The sequence below is a fragment of the Chiloscyllium plagiosum genome, chromosome 7 (genome assembly GCF_004010195.1).
Source record: "Chiloscyllium plagiosum isolate BGI_BamShark_2017 chromosome 7, ASM401019v2, whole genome shotgun sequence".
Lineage (NCBI taxonomy): Eukaryota > Metazoa > Chordata > Chondrichthyes > Orectolobiformes > Hemiscylliidae > Chiloscyllium > Chiloscyllium plagiosum.
In genome coordinates, this window is record NC_057716.1 from 74,123,397 (window position 1) to 74,142,966 (window position 19,570).

At 38.7% G+C, this 19,570-nt stretch overlaps 1 protein-coding gene across 9 annotated transcripts in view; it reads left to right on the plus strand.

Moving 5' to 3' along the window:
• Positions 1–19,570, plus strand: part of nckap5l (NCK-associated protein 5-like) — a 657,886-nt gene that overhangs the window by 471,393 nt on the left and 166,923 nt on the right. For all 9 annotated transcript variants that reach the window (XM_043694066.1, XM_043694059.1, XM_043694057.1 and 6 more), the window contains 2 exons: positions 503–541; positions 1,674–1,793. In XM_043694066.1, coding sequence (XP_043550001.1) covers positions 503–541; positions 1,674–1,793 — 159 coding nt within the window. The remainder of the gene's footprint in view (positions 1–502; positions 542–1,673; positions 1,794–19,570) is intronic.

The following is a 19,570-nucleotide window of genomic DNA, read 5'->3' on the forward strand; positions in this document are numbered from 1 at the left end:
ACCACTACTCTGTCATATCCTGGAAGAATTGTTGAATGTTTCAATGAGGCCACCTCTCATTCTTTAAAATACTAGAGAATCCAGGCTCAGTTTCTGAATAATAATAAAGAGCAATCACTCTAAACTTCTGTTACACTCCCTTAATGGTCAGAACTGGTATGGTCTCACCAAAACTCTATACAGATGCAGCAAGGCCTCATTTGTCAAAAGCTGATCTGTTGAATTCAACTTTCATCATGTGGGTCTCCGGACTACTAATTCAATGATCTTACCACTTCAGCACCACTTCCCCATTGAAGTTGCTTGTCAAGGAGATGGTGTAAAGTGTGCTATAATAACAAAATTTTAGGTTAAAGCCAGCAATTTGGACAACTACTCAAAGATTGAATTGTATGAGCTTTTATGCCTAATTAATATAAAATGTAATATCATTGAAGAGTGGTAGTGATTTTTGAGAAATGTAACAAAATTGTTGCTGACAATGATTCTATTTCTTTCAAAGGTTGCCAATCAAGTTGTACAAGCATTGCTTACTCAAAAGGTAAATCTATTCACTAACTCCCCACATTGACCTATTCCTTTTGTTAAAAAAGCCGATATATACAAGATTATCAAGTGAACTGCAAACTGAATGACTTACTGTTTCTCAAGAAGCAATGATAGTGAGGTTGAGAACAATACAAATGATGTTGTGGCACATCAGATGTACTTGCCATGACTCAGATTATGTCATTACTCCAACAGGAGCCTCTAGCAAATTCAGGCACAATGATTTTTTGAATTGGTACAATTTATTGTTGTAAATAATGTTCCACTGTCATTGCTTGCATTTTAACAGGCACTGGTTGCATTGGAAAAAGTCAGACTCTTTGTTAGTCACATATGTTCTCAAATCTTCCACAAATAGTCCTGACTGTACACAATGATGTGGCACATCTTTTGAAGGGAAGGAAAATTAAAGGAAGTCACACCAAATCCTTCTTAGGTTTTTATTCATTCGGGCACAATAAAAGATTAAACAAGGGGGGAATATTATTGGCTGTAGTGTCTTATATTAGAAATAAAAACAAAATGCAGTGCAATACTTATGTGGACATGTAAAAGATATCAACCATTATGTGGTATTGTCATCAGTATATGTTTCTGTGGTTTTTAATCTCTTTGTAAATTTGTAAATTAAACCTGCAGGGAGCAAAACAACCCAGCAAGTTTAGGTCCTGTATGTCTGTGTCTTAATCATGTTATTTGATATTTAAAAAAACCTCTACTTTAGTGTTTTTGTTCCCTTATGTGGTGTGCATTACCCCTCTGCCAAAACAATGGTGTTGATTAATCTGTTCATAATGGTGGTTAATACTCATATGAAATATTATGTAGATGCCAGGTACAGTGAATCTAGCCTTTTGCCTCCAAAAGCAAATGGCTGTTTTGCTTAATGCTCCTTTGTGAAGATGACAAAGTGTAATAATAGCCAAGCCTAAGACTGGGGATAAAGGGAACTCGGATTTCAACTCACTGGACAATATCACTAAAAATTTATAGCATCAATTGAACGCTTGATTGAAATTACATTTGTTTTCTCATCCTATTGTATTGATTGTCTGAAAAAAGATTAATAACAAAAATGAGCTATGTTCTTGAAATCCTCTCCTTCAATACAATTATACCTACAGGACTTAAGAGAAGAGTGCCTGAAATTGCGCACGAGGGTGTTTGATCTTGAACAACAGAATCGAGCATTAAGTGTTCTTTTCCAGCAAAGAGTTCGCCTAGCCTCTGATTCCCTTCTACAGGTATGTGCATTTACATTGGCATTTTTTTCTGCCAGTTTTTTCATGCTTAATATTAGTCGTCTTTCAAAAGACTTGACGTCAAATTAGATTAATTTGTCACCAGATTGAGATAAAGTAATTTTTTCTAGAAATTTCTAATATGATCCACACTTGTTGCAATCAAAGGGATTTCAATAAATGTACCTTTATCCTTTCATTTTCGCTACTTATAAACACTGACATTGACTGGAATGTAATAAATTGTGCAAGAATCAACTGGTCAATGTAAGGATCAGACACAAATAAAAATAAATGTCCTTATTAAAGTTCTCAGATTATATTGCTATAGTAGTTCAAACAGTTATTCAATGGAGAAAATGACTTCAGAAACAGTGATTCAGAAATTTATGTCATAAAATGTAACCTTAGTCTGTCATTCTGGAAATGCATTATGAAAATGAATATACTTGCTAATGTATGCTTGCCTCAATAACTGGTTCTTTAATTGCATTTTGTGATTTGAATACATAAAATTGCAAGCCTGTCTGATTGTAGTTAAACATTCTGTAGTCATGATAAAACACTTGAAAAGTCTAATTCACTAGTTACATTTTCAACTTCAATAAGAATATTTCATTGTGACTACTTTAGGAAAATGTTCAAATGATCTATAGGGCAGTTATGGCCAACTGTTGACCGAAGTATATTAGAGACTAAGACTGTTGACAGATGCTGCAGTAACTTCAGGACAATAGTTTACCAATTACAATTTGTGAATTGCAATCTGTTTTCTGTCTTTTAAACCTGACATCTAGATTTAACTATTTAAATGCTGTCCTGGACAGCCTTCCATCTTTTACCTGCTAAACTTTACACCTCAAAAACCCTGTTAACCATTTATCAACTTGCTTCATATGGTGGGCATTTAACTGTCCTCTGAAATAGTCAGAGAGCCAAGCAGTTCAAGAGCAGTTAGGGCTGGGCAACAAATCTGACTGTGATAGTAATACCCAATACAAATAAAAACATAGACATACAGTGCTCTTAATATAGAATTACATTCCAAGGTAGTGCACAGAAATGTAAACAATTTGGGTGGATGCTCATAGAAGGATAGGAGTTGGTCATTCAGCAAATCACCAACCTTCAAGTCTGTTCTGCCAATAAATTCAATCATGGTTTATTTGTGTTTCAATTCTATTTGCTCATCTTTATTCCATATCTCGAATAATTGATCTATCAAAAAGCTATTGACACAGCCTTGACAATTTATGGGAAAGTTTGAGACTTTTGTAACCATTAATGTGATGAAGTGCTTTCTGACCCAATCCCTGAATGACGCTGCTCTAATTTTACAGTTATGCTCCTCGGTTCTGTAGTCTGTCACCAAAGAAAGAGATACAAAGAGGGATGACCTTTAACATTGTCAAGGAGGTGAGCTTTAAGGAGAGTTTTGGAAAGAAAGAATTTCAGAACTGAGGCAGCTGAAGTCACAGCCACCAATGGTGGAGTGCTTAAGTTTGTAGATGTGCAATAGGCTAAAATTAGAGGAATGTTATAGGGCTGAAAAATATTAGAGGTAGAGGTGGGGTCTTTGAAAAGAAGAAAGAGATTTTTAAAATTATGCCTTTTCTTAATCATGAGCCAGTGTTAAATAGAGAACATGGGGCTGATGGATGAACTGAACTTGTGGGTACAGGTAGTAAAATTTTCGTTGAGGTTAAGTTCATGTGATTTAATAATTGAGAGTCAGCCAAATGTTTGGGATGGTCAAGTCTAGAGGGAATATTGAGGATTTGAGCTGCGGATGGAGTGACAAAACTGTGCTGTTGGGTGATGTTATGGATGTGGAACCGGGCATTCTTTGTGTTGCGACAGCTGTATGGTCATCAAAAGAAATAGCTAAGTGAAAGCACTTGCCTTGGAAAGCCTGAAGGCAGATTTGACTTGATGAGAAGATGTTAAGAGTGGGGTTGTGTGCAGCGCTGAGGAGCAGGGGGCAGCAGAGAGAGCTTCAATGTAACTAATTACAAATAATTCATTATTCACATTTAATATTCACTTTTAATTAATATCTAGACAACCTCCCTACAATGCTGTTTGTATGACTGATATACAATTTCTCAAGTCTTGTTGCTTCCATCCAAAACATGTTATGTTTTGCTCCATTTGATAATGATGTGATTTGAAAGATCTGAAGGGTCACTGGACTAGAAACATTAATTCTGCTTTCTCTCCAAGGATACTAACAGACCTGCTGGATTTCTCAGTAATTTCTGCTATTGTTTCAGATTTCCAGGATCTGCAGGGTTCGTTATTTTATTTCCTGATTTGAAATGTTTGTTAAACTTTTTTTTGCTGTTGTGTTAGACGTAAAACCTAGACTGGAGTCATGAACTTCCAGAAAAATCAGGCTTGCCGTTTGAAAATTTCCTGCAAGTGTCAGCATTGAAACGTGTTCTATTCTCTACAGAAAAAATTATTTGCCCTGCGTCAGGTTCAGGCTCTGTTTTATAGCATTCATCTTTATGGATTTTCTGGCAATAATTATACTTGAAAAATATGTAATAAAGAGCACATTTATTCCTCAGAAGATAACCCACCTTTTAGTTCTCAAAGGGTCAACAAAATCCGATCATCATTCAACAGATAATATAAAATCAAGATAAAGATTACATTTACAGATTTCTTTTCAGTTGATAGATTGAGGAGAAAGCCCAATAGGAAAAAGTCATAAAGTATTTGTAATAAAGGTTCTTATCTTGCCTTATAATTTGGTAAAACTGAAATCTAATCAAAACTGCAATTGATTGCCAGGCTCCCAGTCAAGTGATGAAAGAAAGGGTACTAAATAAAATTTGGACTTCTAAAATTGTTGCTGAATTTGCATGGAATGTGTACTCTGCAATTTCATATAGCCATTCCGTAAATTACCATACTGCAAACTGTATTACATTTGATAATTTTGCAAGCACCACAAAGATTGATTGACCCATTCTTGTAATTAACGTCACTTACATCTGAATTAGTATTTTGCATTAAAACATAAGGAAAATACTGAATGCTTATATTCTGAATCAAAAACAATGTGCTGGAGAAACTCAGTCAGTCCACAGGCATCTGTCGAGAGATACAAAGGGCTTTTTCTTCTGAGGAATGGCAATCATAGTTAGATTGCCACACTTCTCCTACTTTGTGCGGTTAAAGAAAGAGTTTTGGCAGGCGATTCAAATCATGACTCTTGCAGTAATGCAGAGATTACCTTAACGGCTCCTTCATACTTCAGGATAGTTGGAGGGTGTCAAGCCTATTCCCCTTTTACACAGTAGTTGCCATCATCTGAGATTTAAATGGTCCAGTCACACCGCCACTATGACACCTCCTATGAAAAGTTAAGTATAGAAGGTAAATTGGGCATTAGAGCACATGATTGGAAGAATGCCAGGTAAGTTACCATTGGCACAGTGGTTAGCACTGCTGCCTCACAGCACCAGGGACCTGGATTAGATTCAAACTATGGGTAACTGTCTGTGAGGAGCTTGCACATTCTCCATGTGTCTAAGTGGGTTTCCTCCAAGTGCTCCGGTTTCCTCCCATAGTCCAAAGATGTGCAGGTTATGTAGATTAGTCATGCCTAAATTGCCCTGTATTGTCCAGGGTAGTGTAGTTTCTGTGGATTAACAATGGTAAATGTGGGGTTATGAGAATAGGGTGTGATGCTGTTTGAAAGGGTCGGTGCAAACACAATGGACTAAACGGATTCTATCTGCATAGTAGCAATTCTGTGATTCTAAGTGATGGAGCATTAGTGGTCTGGAAGCATTGGACCCGGCAAAGGGGAGTTTCAGATTGTCTGGTCTAGCAGTGGGGTGGGTGTGGCAGGTCAGAAACAAATCGATGAAGACTGGGGTACATTAGTACTGTTGGGGAGGGAACCTACAGGTGCTGGGCTGTTGAGCTCAGTAATGGGGAGGGAGATGTAGCTGGGCCCAGAGACACTGTGTTAGTTTTAGCACTGCGGGAGAGTATTGGATCCTAAGAGGAGATGCTGTATTAGATCTTACTGGCCAGGGTGTTGTCACGTCCAGTGTTAAGGAAAGGGGTGTATTGGGATGCATGGGTGATGATGGTGGGACTCAAGTCACAGTGGGAAGAAGGGTGTCAGGCCTAGTGGTGGGAAAGGAGCGTTCAGTCATGGGTGCAAGGGGTGTTGTTGAAGTCCCTTGGGGGATGGGGAGTAGTGGGTCTGGCAATTGTTGGGATGTCTGATATCAGGTCAGGGTCTAGTTGTGTAAGATGTCAGGAGCACTGTAAGGGATTTAGGAGAAGTGTGTGTTGTAAGTTATGGTGTCAGCATTATAGTTCTCCAGGGTAAGACCTGTTTTTCATAGTCTAACCTTTCGTGGATAACTATTACTTATATTACAACAGAACCCTCTGAATTATCTAATTTAACTGGATACTTTTGGAAGGTTGCAGGCATAGGGGAAACATCCCAGTGAAATCCTGAAATTCTTGGCAATTTCCTCGGCATCTGCTACATTAGGAATTCTGCAGTGCCCATACATAATTCCCATCTGAACTGCAGAAATGATTGTCTTGGAAAATTCAACCAAGAGTTAACTGAAGTAAAAAAAGTGACGATTTTTTGAAATGATTTTAAAATCTGCTTTTATATTTATAGAGCTACCAAACTGACTGTGTAAAGCATAGCAGAAACAGCTGAAGTGAACAGTAGCAGAGCTACCATTAAATTTTCAGCTGAGATGAGAGATCTCAGGATTCAATTTCCTGCTATAATAATGGAGATTTGAATTATTTTTGTTTTGTCTATTAAATTTTAGCTGTAGTTTAAATACAATTATTGTTCTCGCAGTGCAGTTTATATGACATGACATGAAACAGTAAGATCACAGTGATCTTCAGGAGAGAGTGCAATTCCTTTTAAAACTGTTTTGAATTTTTGCATATAGGCAGTTAGAAAAGCACTTTATTTTGGAAAAGACTTGCATTGATCTATCATTTTCTGGATTCTTCATTACACCATACATGAAATTGTAATGATCCAGACATGCATTGAGAACAACAATGAGGCCATCAGCATTGCCATTATTAATTGGTCAGCTATTTTCAGTGATCACACATGCAAAGTTAAACTGTTCAAGTTGACATGTCCCACCAAAAGGTATGCTATACCAGGACTTCACCAAGAGATTCAAATACAACACAAACATAAATTTGGGTTACGTAATACAAATGCACTGTAAAAATATGCCAAAATATTTTGGGCATTCTCATTCAAGCCTAAATGAATTTTTAACAACATAAAAGTCTTAGTTACTATCAAATCATTTCACTGGCACTGAAGATTAACTTTTACAAATCTGGACTCCCATTTCTGCATGTTTTAATTATTGTTAAATTTACAGATTTTTTTCTCTCTCTCTCTTTTCAATAAATGCATGGGATGTTATCTTGCGAGCTAGACCAAATTTAATTGCCAATCCCTAATTGCCGAGAGGTAATTTAAGAGTGATTGCTTTGGGTCTGGTGAGACCAGGTTAGAATGGAGAACATGACTGAACCAGATGGGATTTTCTAATAGTCATAATTTCATAGTCATCATTAGACTCTTAATTCCTTATTTCTTATTGAATTCAAATTCCATAGTCTGCCATGACAGGATTTGAACCTAGATTCACAGAACATTACCGTGATAATGCCACTAGACCGTTGTTTCCCTTCAGCGGCATTTGCTTTCTCAACATGATTTTTACATTTTGATAATTTAACTTCTAAATTTTGGTTCAGACTTTGAGCTGGAATTCCTGGTCCAACAGAAGCAGGGAAGGAGGCAGAACTAGGCGCAAAATTGGAAAACAAAATCCCATTGGGTCAGCTTCACTTGTAGCTGCTGAGGCCAGAGTCATTATTTGAAGAGGCTACCTAAGAGTTTCCTGATGAAGGGCTCCTGCCCGAAACATCGAATTTCCTGATCATCGGATGCTGCCTGACCTGCTGTGCATTTCCAGCACCACTCGAATCTTGACTCTAATCTCCAGCATCTGCAGACCTCATTTCACCTACCTGAAAGACAGCCAGGTTGGGATAACTATCAATGTCTCCTTTCCAGCATCTCAGCATAGAACCCCTGGGATGTAATGGCTTCAACTGGAGACTGTTCTGAGCAGGGCTACTCCCTCTGTACTAATGGCCTGACAATAGCACCCACAAGGGCTTTTAAACTTTTTGTAAACTTGCAGGGACTGTCTCTGCTTTGAGCCCTGGTGGTCTCCTGTGTGTCTTAGCACTGTCCACCTCTCTTAGTTGGACTGCCAGCTGTATACTGCAGTGGACCCACTGACTGGATCTTCACTGGTCCGCCTGTACCCTTAATTGAACATGGCATCAGAGACTGCATCTTAATTGACTGCTTCTGTTCTGGCTATCAATAAAAGATTTAATTTATGCATGTAGTTCCAGACCAAAAGAACTTAAAACACAAGATGTAAACAGGAGAGTTCCTTAATAGGGTCAGCAATGCTTAGAGAGAGGTTTATAAAATTCCACGAGCAATATAAATTATTTATGTGTGTTGCAGAATCAAAGACCAGCAGCAGGTAAATTGATTTTTATATTTTTATTTAAGCATCCTAGAGCATGCCATGAGATGTGGGGTAAGGCCTTAATTTATTTAATTGCATTTTGCTGTCAGAAACAGACGGTTCAGTTCACTTGGGGCTTCCTGAGGGAAGAATTACTGGATAAGTTGCCCTAGCTTGCATCTAGTGGAAGACGTCTGCAGTGACCCTCACAAGAGCAGAAACAGTCAACTTGATTAGTTCATGTAAAAAGAGCTATGCTGAAGCCATAGGAACAAACAGTAAGAAAGATGATTTGATAGCATGTCCAAGATAGAAAAATGAACTGAAGAGTACATAGTAATGAGGTCTTTAAAGAAAGTTTGGTTTCACTTAATCAATAATGGAAGGATCGTCTTGTAATTTGGCATATTGAAGATTAAGTCAAATAATAAGACTTTCAAGTAAATTTTGGAGGGCTGTGGCATATCTTTTTATGTTGCTCTCAGGAAAATGAAGATTTCTTAAAGGTGTGGATGTGCCAGTGTTGGACGAGGGTGGACAAAGTTAAAAATTTCACAACACCAAGTTATAGACCAATGGGTTTATTTGGAAGTACAAGCTGTTGGAGCACTGCCCATTCGAATAATCTGTGGATTTCTAACCAAACAGTTCTGCTTTTGAAGCTGCAAAACCAACCTTTAAGTGACTGTTTTCCCTAAACTCTCTGATATTCCTTTAAGGAGAGAAAACTAAACTTGCTTATGGTACTAATCAGGTCTCTGGTAAACCATCCTAAGAACATTCAGTCTCTAAATTAAAGTCAATCTTATTCTGAATTGAAAACATACTAATAACTTCCAGTGTTTACCTTTTGTAAGCCATCACAGTATAAACAATTTTCCATTAACACCAATGGAGTTCACAGTAACCTGCTTACTGAGCAATAGATACTGGATTAGATTATTGTTCCAGGATGACTTTTTAACAGTTTGTTAATAAAAAAAAACTAATCAAGACCCAGAAGTCAATATTTTAAAATCTCAGCTCCAAAACTGATATATAATGCATATCTTTCATCACAATATTATTTCATAATTATCCATATTAAGTTACATTCTCCATTTAGCTGTTTATAGGCACCAACCAGCTGACTGTAATTTCTAATCATAAATACACACTAGTCAACCATAAACAAGGACAAGATGAAAAGAGATTGCTATTTCAAAGGATGATAAAGTTTTTACAATATGGAAAGGAGCCCTTCAGCACATCATATTGGCACCCATCATCAGACATCCATCTATTCTAATCCAATTTTCCAGCATTTTGCCCATATGCATGAATGCAACGCAGTTCAAGTGGCCATCTAAATAATTCTTAAATGTCTTGATGGTTCCCATCTTTAATACCCTTTCGGACAGTCAAAGAAGAATGAATAAAGGACGAACATTATAGCACAGGAACAAACCCTTCAATCCACCAAGACTTCACCAGCACGTGATGCCTTTCTAAACTTAAAAACCTTTTTGCCTCTACACTGTCCATATCCCTCTATTCCCTGCCTATTCAAGATGCCACTTAAACATTGCTATTATATCTGGCTCCACCACCACCTCTGGCAGTGAATTCCATGCATTTAACACCTTCTGTATAAAAAAAACTACCTCTCGTAACTCATTTAAACTTACCCCTTTTACCATAAACCTGTGTCTTTTAATGATTGACATTTCTCCCCTGGGGGAAGAAAAACTCCGACTATCCATCCTACCCATGCCTCTCATCATTTTGTAAATTTCTATCAGGCCACATCTCATCCTTTAACATTCGAGTGAAAACAAACCCAGGTTCTCTAATCTCTCCTCATTCAGTTCTAACTATTCACACCCCTCTGGGTGAAAATTATTTTCCTCAAATCCCCTCGAAACCTCTTGCAGCTTGCCTTCAAACTGTGCTCCTAGTTATTCACCCTTGTGCTAAAAAGAGAGTTTTCTCCCTATCTAATCCTTTGTATACGTCAATCAGATCATACCCTTCCCCTTAGCCTTCTCTACTCTAAGAAATTTAACCCCACTCTATCTAGTCTCTCTTTTTAGTTCCTCAAATCCCCTCGAAACCTCTTGCACCTTGCCTTCAAACTGTGCTCCTAGTTATTCACCCTTGTGCTAAAAAGAGAGTTTTCTCCCTATCTAATCCTTTGTATACCTCAATCAGATCATACCCCTCCCCTTAGCCTTCTCTACTCTAAGAAATTTAACCCCACCCTATCTAGTCTCTCTTTTTAGCAGAATCACCCCAGCCCAGGCAGTATCCTGATGAATCTCTTCTGCACCCTCTCTACTGCAATTACACTCTTTCTATATTGTGCTGACCGGGACTGCACACAGGACTCCAGTTGTGGCCTAACTAATGCTATATACAGCTCCATCATGACCAATTTGCCCATGTATTCAGTATGAGTAAAGGCAAGTATCTCGTTATGTCGTCTGGTGCACCTTATCTACTTGTCCCACTGCCTTCACCGATCTATTGAATGTAGACTGAAGTCCGTTTGCTTCTCTGTACATCCTGGCATCCTACCATTCAGTGCGTACGCCCTTGCCTTTTTAGTCCTCTCAAAATGCATCAATTCACATTTTCAGGATTACATTCCATTTGCCATTGTCCAGCCCATCTGTACTGTTCTTTATTTTAAAGCTTACATCCTCACCACTCCACCAATTTGCATATCACACCTCTACTTTGAAGGATTTCATCACTAACCTCCAAATTTTCACTTACCATATGATCCATATTTAGGATTGTGTTTGTGCTAACAATTTTTTTAAGTAGCTGATCAGCTTTTACTGATTTTTTTAGGTGAATATCCATGCATCCATTTAGCCGTTCTCTTAAAGATCCATCTTTCATGCCTACTTTTAATTAAAAGGCTGTTAATTTAAATTGTTGTTATGTCTCTAAACCATTAATAACTTCAATAAAGTTTTAATCTCTTTTATGCAAAGCTTTATTCTTTCAGACACTGTCTTATCAATTTACCAGAATCTATTTATTTTGTGCTGTATCCATCTTACCTTTCTGGACTTGCAGTTACTGTTCTGTTGACCTGTTTGTTAAATTTTCAGCTCAGTTAATTAAGGCCTGGTGCCTTTTTATCTTGCTGAACTTGCCTTTTTTTTTCCCAATCCTGTAGCCTTATCTTTTACTCTCAATTATCTTCCTCTATTCTCACATTGAACCTAACTATATCCTGGTCACTATTTTCCAATTGTTTTTCTAGTTTCACATCAGCTGTGTGCCCCATTCTTTTCCAGGAACTAACTTAAGCAATGTTTCTTTCTTTGTTGAATTCAATATGTATCGATCAAAGAAGTAGTGCTGACTGCATTCTAAAAGACCATTTGTACTTTAACCACATGCATTACCTTCATTCTAGTGCATCTCGCAATAGTTGTAGTTCCTTATTTTTGTTGCTTCATATCACTTGCAATTGTACTATCACCACATTTATCTTATCACAACTATTTCTATTCAAAATTCTGGATGAATTCATTTCACACACTTCTACTGTGCTCTGCACTGATTAACATTTAAATATTTTCTTATTTCTTGGGCTGCAAACTGGAAACAATTGCCTCTAATTAGCTATACTGTTGATCTACTTTATAGAACTTATGCAGACTAAGATCAGGATTTTCAGTGCTACTGCAGGCGTTTTGCCCATGGAATAGCAATGTAAGAAAGTAGTTGGGTTTTTCCAAAGCCAGAAAATCTCTTACTTTACACACCAGCCTTTGTCAACCTGAGACCTAAGTTGAACTTGTCAATAGGCGTAGTCTGTGAAAACACAAGCAAGTGAACAAGGAGCAGGAGTAAACTATTTGGCCCATTGTATTTCTAAACCATCATGGCTGATTATAACCTCAAATCCACATTGCTGCTCACCTCTGATAATCTGAAAACTCTTTGCTTAACAAGAATTTATTCGCCTGTATCTTAAACATAACAAATTGCAATTCTGCTTCCACCATCTTTCCACAAAGAGAGTCCATAAGACACTCAGCTCTCTGACAGGAAAAAGGTTCCATCTCCGATTTAAATGAACAACCCATTACTTTTAATCAGTGACTCCTAGTTCTAGATTCTTCCATAAGAGGGCATAACATCTCCACATTCACCCCTTCAGGACACCCTCAGAATTGTATTTATTTTAGTCAAGCCCCTCTTGCCCTTCTAAACTCCAGCAGAGGGAAGCCTAGATGATACAAGCCATTCCTCATGACAAGCCATTCATTCCTGTGAAAGTCTGGTAACCTTCCTCTGAACTGTGTGCAACACATTTATGTTTTTAAATAAGGTGACTAATGCTACTTTCCAGATGTGATCTTATCTGTATCCTGTATAAGTGAAAAATAACCTCCCAATTGTTATCTACTCCCCTCACAATAGATGATGATATTCTGTTAGCTTTCCTAATTAATTGTTGTACCTGTGTACCAGTATCTTAAGATTTATGCATGGAGAAACCAAAATCCTTCTGCATCTTAGGGCTTTGCAATCTCTTAATATAATATGTGTATACAGCGCAGAAGAGGCCCTTCAGCCTTCAATGTTGCACTGACCTGTGTAAACAATCTGAAGCCCATCTATCCTACACTATTCCATTTTCATCCATATGTCTACCAAATGACCATTTAAATGCCCTTGGCGGATTTACTATTAGTGCTGGCAGTACATTCCATACTCTCTGAGCAAAGAGACTGCCTCTGACATCTGTCCTATATCTATCACCCCTCAATTTAAAGCTATGTTCCCTCGTGCTAGCCATCACCATCCGAGGAAAAAGGCTTGCACTGTCTGCCCTATCTAACTCTCTGATTATCTTATATGTCTCAATTAAGTCACGTCTCAAACACCTTCTCTCTAATAAAAACAGCCTCCAGTCCCTCAGCCTTTCCTCATTAGACCTTCCCTCCATACCAGGCAACATCCTAGTAAATCTTCTCTGCACCCTCTCACAAGCTTCCACATCTTTCCTATAATGCAGTGACCAGAACTGGACACAATACTCCATATGTGGCCATACCAAAGTTTTGTACAGCTGTAGCATGACCTCGTGGCTCCGAAACTCAATCCCTCTACCAATAAAAGCTAACACACTGTTTGCCTTCTTAACAACCCTATCAACCCTGGTTGGCAACTTTCAAGGATCGATGTACATGGACACCAAGAATCATACGACTAGCCCAGTATTCGTTATTCCTGTTGCACCTTCCAAAGTGGATCGCCTCAAACTTTTCCACATTAAACTCCATTCACTACCTCTCAGCCCAGCTCTCAGCTTATCTCTGTCCCTCTGTAACCTGCAACATTCTTCAGTACTATCCACAACTCCACCGACCTTTGAGTCATCCACAAATTTACTAACTCATCTTTCTATGCCCTCATCAAGGTCATGTATAAAAATGACAAAAAACAGTGGCCCCAAAACAGATCCGTGTGGAATACCACTAGTAACTGAACTCCAGGATGAACATTTCCTATCAACCACTACCCTGTCTTTTTTCAGCTAGCCAACTTCTGATCCAAACCGCTAAATCACAATGAATCCCATGCCTCCATATTTTGTGTAATGGCCTACCGTAGGGAACCATATCAAAAACCTTATTGAAATCCATGTACATCACATCAACTGCTTTACCCTCATCTATCTGGTTGGTCACCTTCTCAAAGAACCCAGTAAGGTTTATAAGCCACAACCTACCCTTCACAAAACCGTGTTGACTATCCCTAATCAACTTATTTCTCTCTAGATGATTATAAATCCTATCTCTTATAACCTTTACCAACACTTTACCGGCAACTGAAGTAAGGCTCACAGGTCTATAATTACCAAGGTTGTCTCTACTCCCTTCTTGAACAAGGGAACAATATTTGCTATCCTCTGGTCTTCACACCACTCCTGTAGACAATGACGACATAAAGATCATAGCCATAGGCTCTGAACTCTCTTCCCTGGCTTTCCAGATAATCCTAGGATAAATCCCATCCCAACAGTATCCAAAACGGTATACTTGTTATTGAGGGGAATGGTCACAGGGAATCCTTGCACTGCCTGCCAGTTCCCTTTCTGTCATCTGACAGCGATCCATCTGCCTTTTTCTTGTGCCTGAAGTGTGACTCAATGGATATTGTTACTGAATCTCATTTTCAATTTTTTCATTAAGAAAAGTGCCATATTTACCACCTCAAAAAGAGAGTTTCTGCCACTAAGGCTTTTTTAAAACTAATATTCTGATCTTTTTAGCTTCCTTAGCTAAGCGGAAACATTTATCTCCATCTCCCAAAAGAAAAATTAAAAACACTGTTAACTCTCAAGAACCCCTCTCAGAGTTTGCTTGAAAAACATCTCCAGAAACAAAGAGTTTCATGCTCCTAGTATCTCCCAATGATGGAAATGTTAAAACATTATTTTAATGTTTTCAATATTTTGTTTCCCTAAATAATAAATTCTCATTTGGGTGCCTAACCAATTCACCCACCCAATTAGCTTTCAAAATAAAGGGAGGCAATGGCTTAGTGTTATTATTGCTGAACTACTAGGCCAGAAACTCAGCTAATGTTCTGAGGACCTGGGTTCAAATTCTGCTGTGGCAGATGGTGGAATTTTAATTCAATAAAGAATATGGAATGAAGATTCTAATGATGGTCATGAAACCAATTCTGACCCTGTCACTTGGCCTGCAACATTAACTCTGTTTCCTCTGCACAGACGCTGCCAGACTTGCTGATCTTTTCCAGCAATTTCTATTTTTGATTTTGAAACTATTGTTGATTGTTGGAAAAACCAACCATCTGGTCGACTAATGTCCCTTTAGGAAAGAAACTTTGTCATCCTTACCTGATCTGGCTTGAATGTGACTCCAGGCTCACAGCAATGTGGCTGACTCTTAACTGCCTTCTGGGCAATTAGGGATTGGCAGTAACTGCTGGCCTGGCCATTAACTCTAACATCCCATGAGTGAATTAAAAAAAACTAATTCCTCTGTTTCAGTTTTGGAAGCTGCTTCAATTTTTGTGAAGTCCTACTTTGACAAACTACAACGTCCTTACATTTTCAAAGTTAGATTGCTGATGCAAAGTAACTCGAATCGTTCTGCCTAATTTCTAATCCACTGGACTTAAAAGCCCCAAAGGCCTGCTTTCTGATTTTGAATTCTGTATTAAGCCTGCTTATGACGATGTTCTCAAATTCAATGTTCTCACCTCACAATAACTCATCGATGTGCATCATAGAGATGCCTGAAACTTCCGTCCCTGATTCATCTAGTAAACGATAACAAGGTCCTATTTTCAACTCAAGGCAGCACAATTTTAACAGAACGGACCTTGTTGAACATCTCAATTTTTAAATGGTCTTTTAATATCAATTGATTTGTACACTTATATATTGTTGCAAAGAAAATCATCAAAATTGCTTTTTCTGCTATCGATAATTCTACTCTTTTATAAGTTATTAATCCCATCAGGAGACATACTTTCTGTGCAAAATAATCTATGTAATAGGGCCAGCTGGTCCTTTATCTGGTGCTTCTATGTATACTCTGAATTCTTTAGGCGTCCTTGTGCTGCATGGTAGGAGAAAGTGAGGACTGCAGATGCTGGAGATCAGAGTCAGATTGTGTGGTACTGGAAAAGCACAGCCAGTTAGGCAGCAGCCAAGGAGCAGGAGAATCAACATTTTGAGCATAAGCTCTTCATCAGGAATGTTGGGGGGAGGGGGGAGTTGGCGGGCAGGGATACGGTCGGGAGAGAGGACATGAGGAAACTGGTGAAGTTGAATTGATCCTGTGTGGTTAGGGAGAAGGGGGGTGTGGTCCTAAGGCAGTAAATGAGGTGTTGTTTCTCCAAGCGTCGGGTGGTGGTGGAGGAGGCCCAGGACTTGCACGTCCATGGCGGAGTGAGGGGGAGTTAAAGTGTTTGGCCACAGGGTGGTGGGTTGGTTTAGTGTGTGTCCCCCAGAGATGTTCTCTGAAATGTTCTGCTAGTTGGCGTCCTGTCTTCCCAATGTAGCGGAGACCACAGTGAGAGCAACGGACACAGTAGATGACGTTTTTGGAGGTGCAGGAGAATCTCTGTCAGATGTGGAAAGATCCTTTGCCATCTTGGATTGAGGTGAGGTGTGGGCACAGGGATGAGGGAGCAGGTTTGGACACGGGTGAGGGGGGAGATGTGGCCTATCACCATCACCCTCCAACTTCATCTACCAATGGCATTCCCAGCTACCTTCACCCCAGCCCCAACCCCTCCCATTTATCTCTCAGCTCCCTTGTCCCTCCCATCCCCTCCCCCACCCCCACATTCCTGATGAAGGATTTAAACCTGAAATGTTGACTCCCTTGCTTCTTGGATGCTGCCTGACCGGCTGTGCTTTTCGAACACCACACATTTTGACTCTGTGGTGGTAGTGTACCTATCTCTGAACCAGAAGGCTGGGTTCAAGTCCTGCCTGATCCAGAGTTGTGTCCTAACATTACTGATGAGGTTGATTAGAAAATATTTTACATCTCTTATTGTCTGAAATTTATAACTTGTTGTTTAGCATCTTTTATTAATGTGCCGTCTAAACTATTTGTTGCCATTTAGATTTTCTGTTCACATGGGCTTATCTTTCATTGATATTACTGGTCTGTGCTGTATTTCTTGGCCTTGTTTATGTGTGTGCCCTTTATATTGTCTTCTCTCTCTTTCTGGACCATTGCTGTTTCATCTCCTGCTGGTAGTATTAGGGTTTCTTTCAAAGGTTTGTGATCGTTTTTCAGGGATAGATTAGCTTCCACAGGCACCGTTCAAATTTATACTCTTTTCTTGCCTAACATATTTATTCTTCATGTTCCCAATTCATGGCCCTAACTTCCTGTCCCTCATCCTGTACATTCAACCAGCGATGTTTTCCAGTGGTTTTCCCTGCATTGCTTGTAATCACATTTCTCCATGAACTAGCTCTTTCTGGTAACTGTTTGAATGTACTGCTTTTTTCTTGGTCATAGCTCTTCGGAACTGATGGCCTCATTGTGATCATCAGAACTGATCTCTTCTGTATCATGATGTCAGCTCATGTTGTTACAAAACAAGTCAGATCCCAAACTGAAACCTGGCTTGATAGGTTTTTTTTCAAATTTAATAAGGTGGTCTTTCACTGAAGCATGAGCACATAATGAGACAAATTGGTACTTAACAATAAGACAGAAAATTATTATGCAAAACAAACGATGTTACAATAGATAAAAATCAAGCTATTTGATATACCACGACTTGGAAGAGTTCAAAGCAGAGAACAAAAATACAATCCTATTTTTTCCAACACTATCATGTATTGTACTCAAACACAGAGCGAGTTTGCTTCTGTGTCAGATTTAAAGGTTTAACTTAACGGTTTTTTAGCTTTGAGCATTTGATAGTCTGTTCCTTGACTATTCACACAAGTAAGGTTAGACTTTGTTAACTTTGCATAGCCCCTTCAAAGTTCGAACCAAAGACATCTAACCTGGAACTTTCAAACTAAAATCTTTCCACAGCAACAACTGATTTCAAGCAGTTCTAAACTCTCGCCTTTCTTCAGCAGAAACTGATTCACACATTTAACTTCCACCAGAATTTATGTCAACTGAAAAAAAACGCTTTCTAAGCGTTTGCTTTTCTCCTAAGCAAAAAAAAACCTGAACCTTCTAATCTGAAAGCAAATTAATGCTCCTTAATGTTCCCTCTGCACAGAACACTCTGGCAATACAAACATATTCCCATTATCATCCAAGGGACTCCCTCCATCATGCTGCTTCTAAAACAAAAGTCCTACCTCCACAAATACCAACAAGTTAACCATTAAGCTCCGCCATGCAGAAGAAAAACCGTCACGCTTCTCACTCAAAATCCAAACTCAAAAATAAATGATATTAAAAGATGTAAGTATCACCCAGCATACATCATGTTTTCATTCAACAAACTACCAATTGTAACAGCTGATCCTCATGCCTGTGTAAAATGCAGTCATCGGAATTACCTGATTTCTCGTTATTTTCTACAACTCCTTTCAAATCATATGTAGAGGCACGTTTCCAAATTCATCATGAGCGAATTCCCTCTCATTATCAGTGAGACATTCTGCCAATGGTCCAAGTCCAAACCCTATTCACTTTTCCACGTTTTTGTCCTTGATTATTTTCTCACCTTTGTTGTCACTGAATCTAATTGCCAAGTCCGCAAAATGTAAAATGACTTTTTTTTCCTCACCTCACACCTTTAAATTCATTGCTGCTACCTGGTTGAAATCCCTCCATAAAGCCAGCTTACTATAGGACATGATGAGTCCTTCGTATTTATTACAAATCTCACATCTATGACTTATCTCTTCTATAAGCCTGTTATATTGTTAATGTGTTATTCCTACGTTCTTCCCAAAATGTACAACCTTTTGGAGAATGAATGGGCAAATTGCCTGTGTAATTTCAACACAATTAACTTTTACCGTCTAAATTTCTCTCCCCAAATATCAATAACACAGCTTCAATTTTTTAGTGGAGAGGTTGTATTGCATTAAAGCAGTACGATTCTGAGAGCTGCAAATATGGTAAATTTGTCAATCTTCCATATCTGTCTTCATCTGCTCTTTTTCTCATCAATAATTTATTTAATAACAGTGAACTGTTATTACATCAGTAGTAATCAAATGATTGATTCTGCTAATTTGTAAGGAATGACTAGATTAGACTAGATTCCCTACAGTATGGAAATAGGCCTTTCGGCCAACAAGTCCATACCGACCCTCCGAAGAGTAACCCACCCAGACCCATTCCCCAACTTCACCCCTGACTATGGGCAATTTAACATAACCAATTCACCTGACCTGCACACCTTTGGATTGTGGGAGGAAACCGGAACATCTGGAGGCTACCCACATAGATATTGGGAGAATGTGCAAACTTCACAAAGTCATTTACCCAAGGCAGGAATCGAAGCTGGGTCCCTGGCGCTGTGAGGCAGCAGTGCTAACCACTGAGCCACTATGCCGCCCTAATCTTTTAAAATATTTTAGTAAGTTATCATTCCCATTTCTGAAACTGGTAGAATTCTGAAATCTGTTATTTTTGTTCTGATCCTTATTCTGGTATGATCCCAATTGATGTTGTTACTCGACAAGTCAGATATCAGGATGAAATC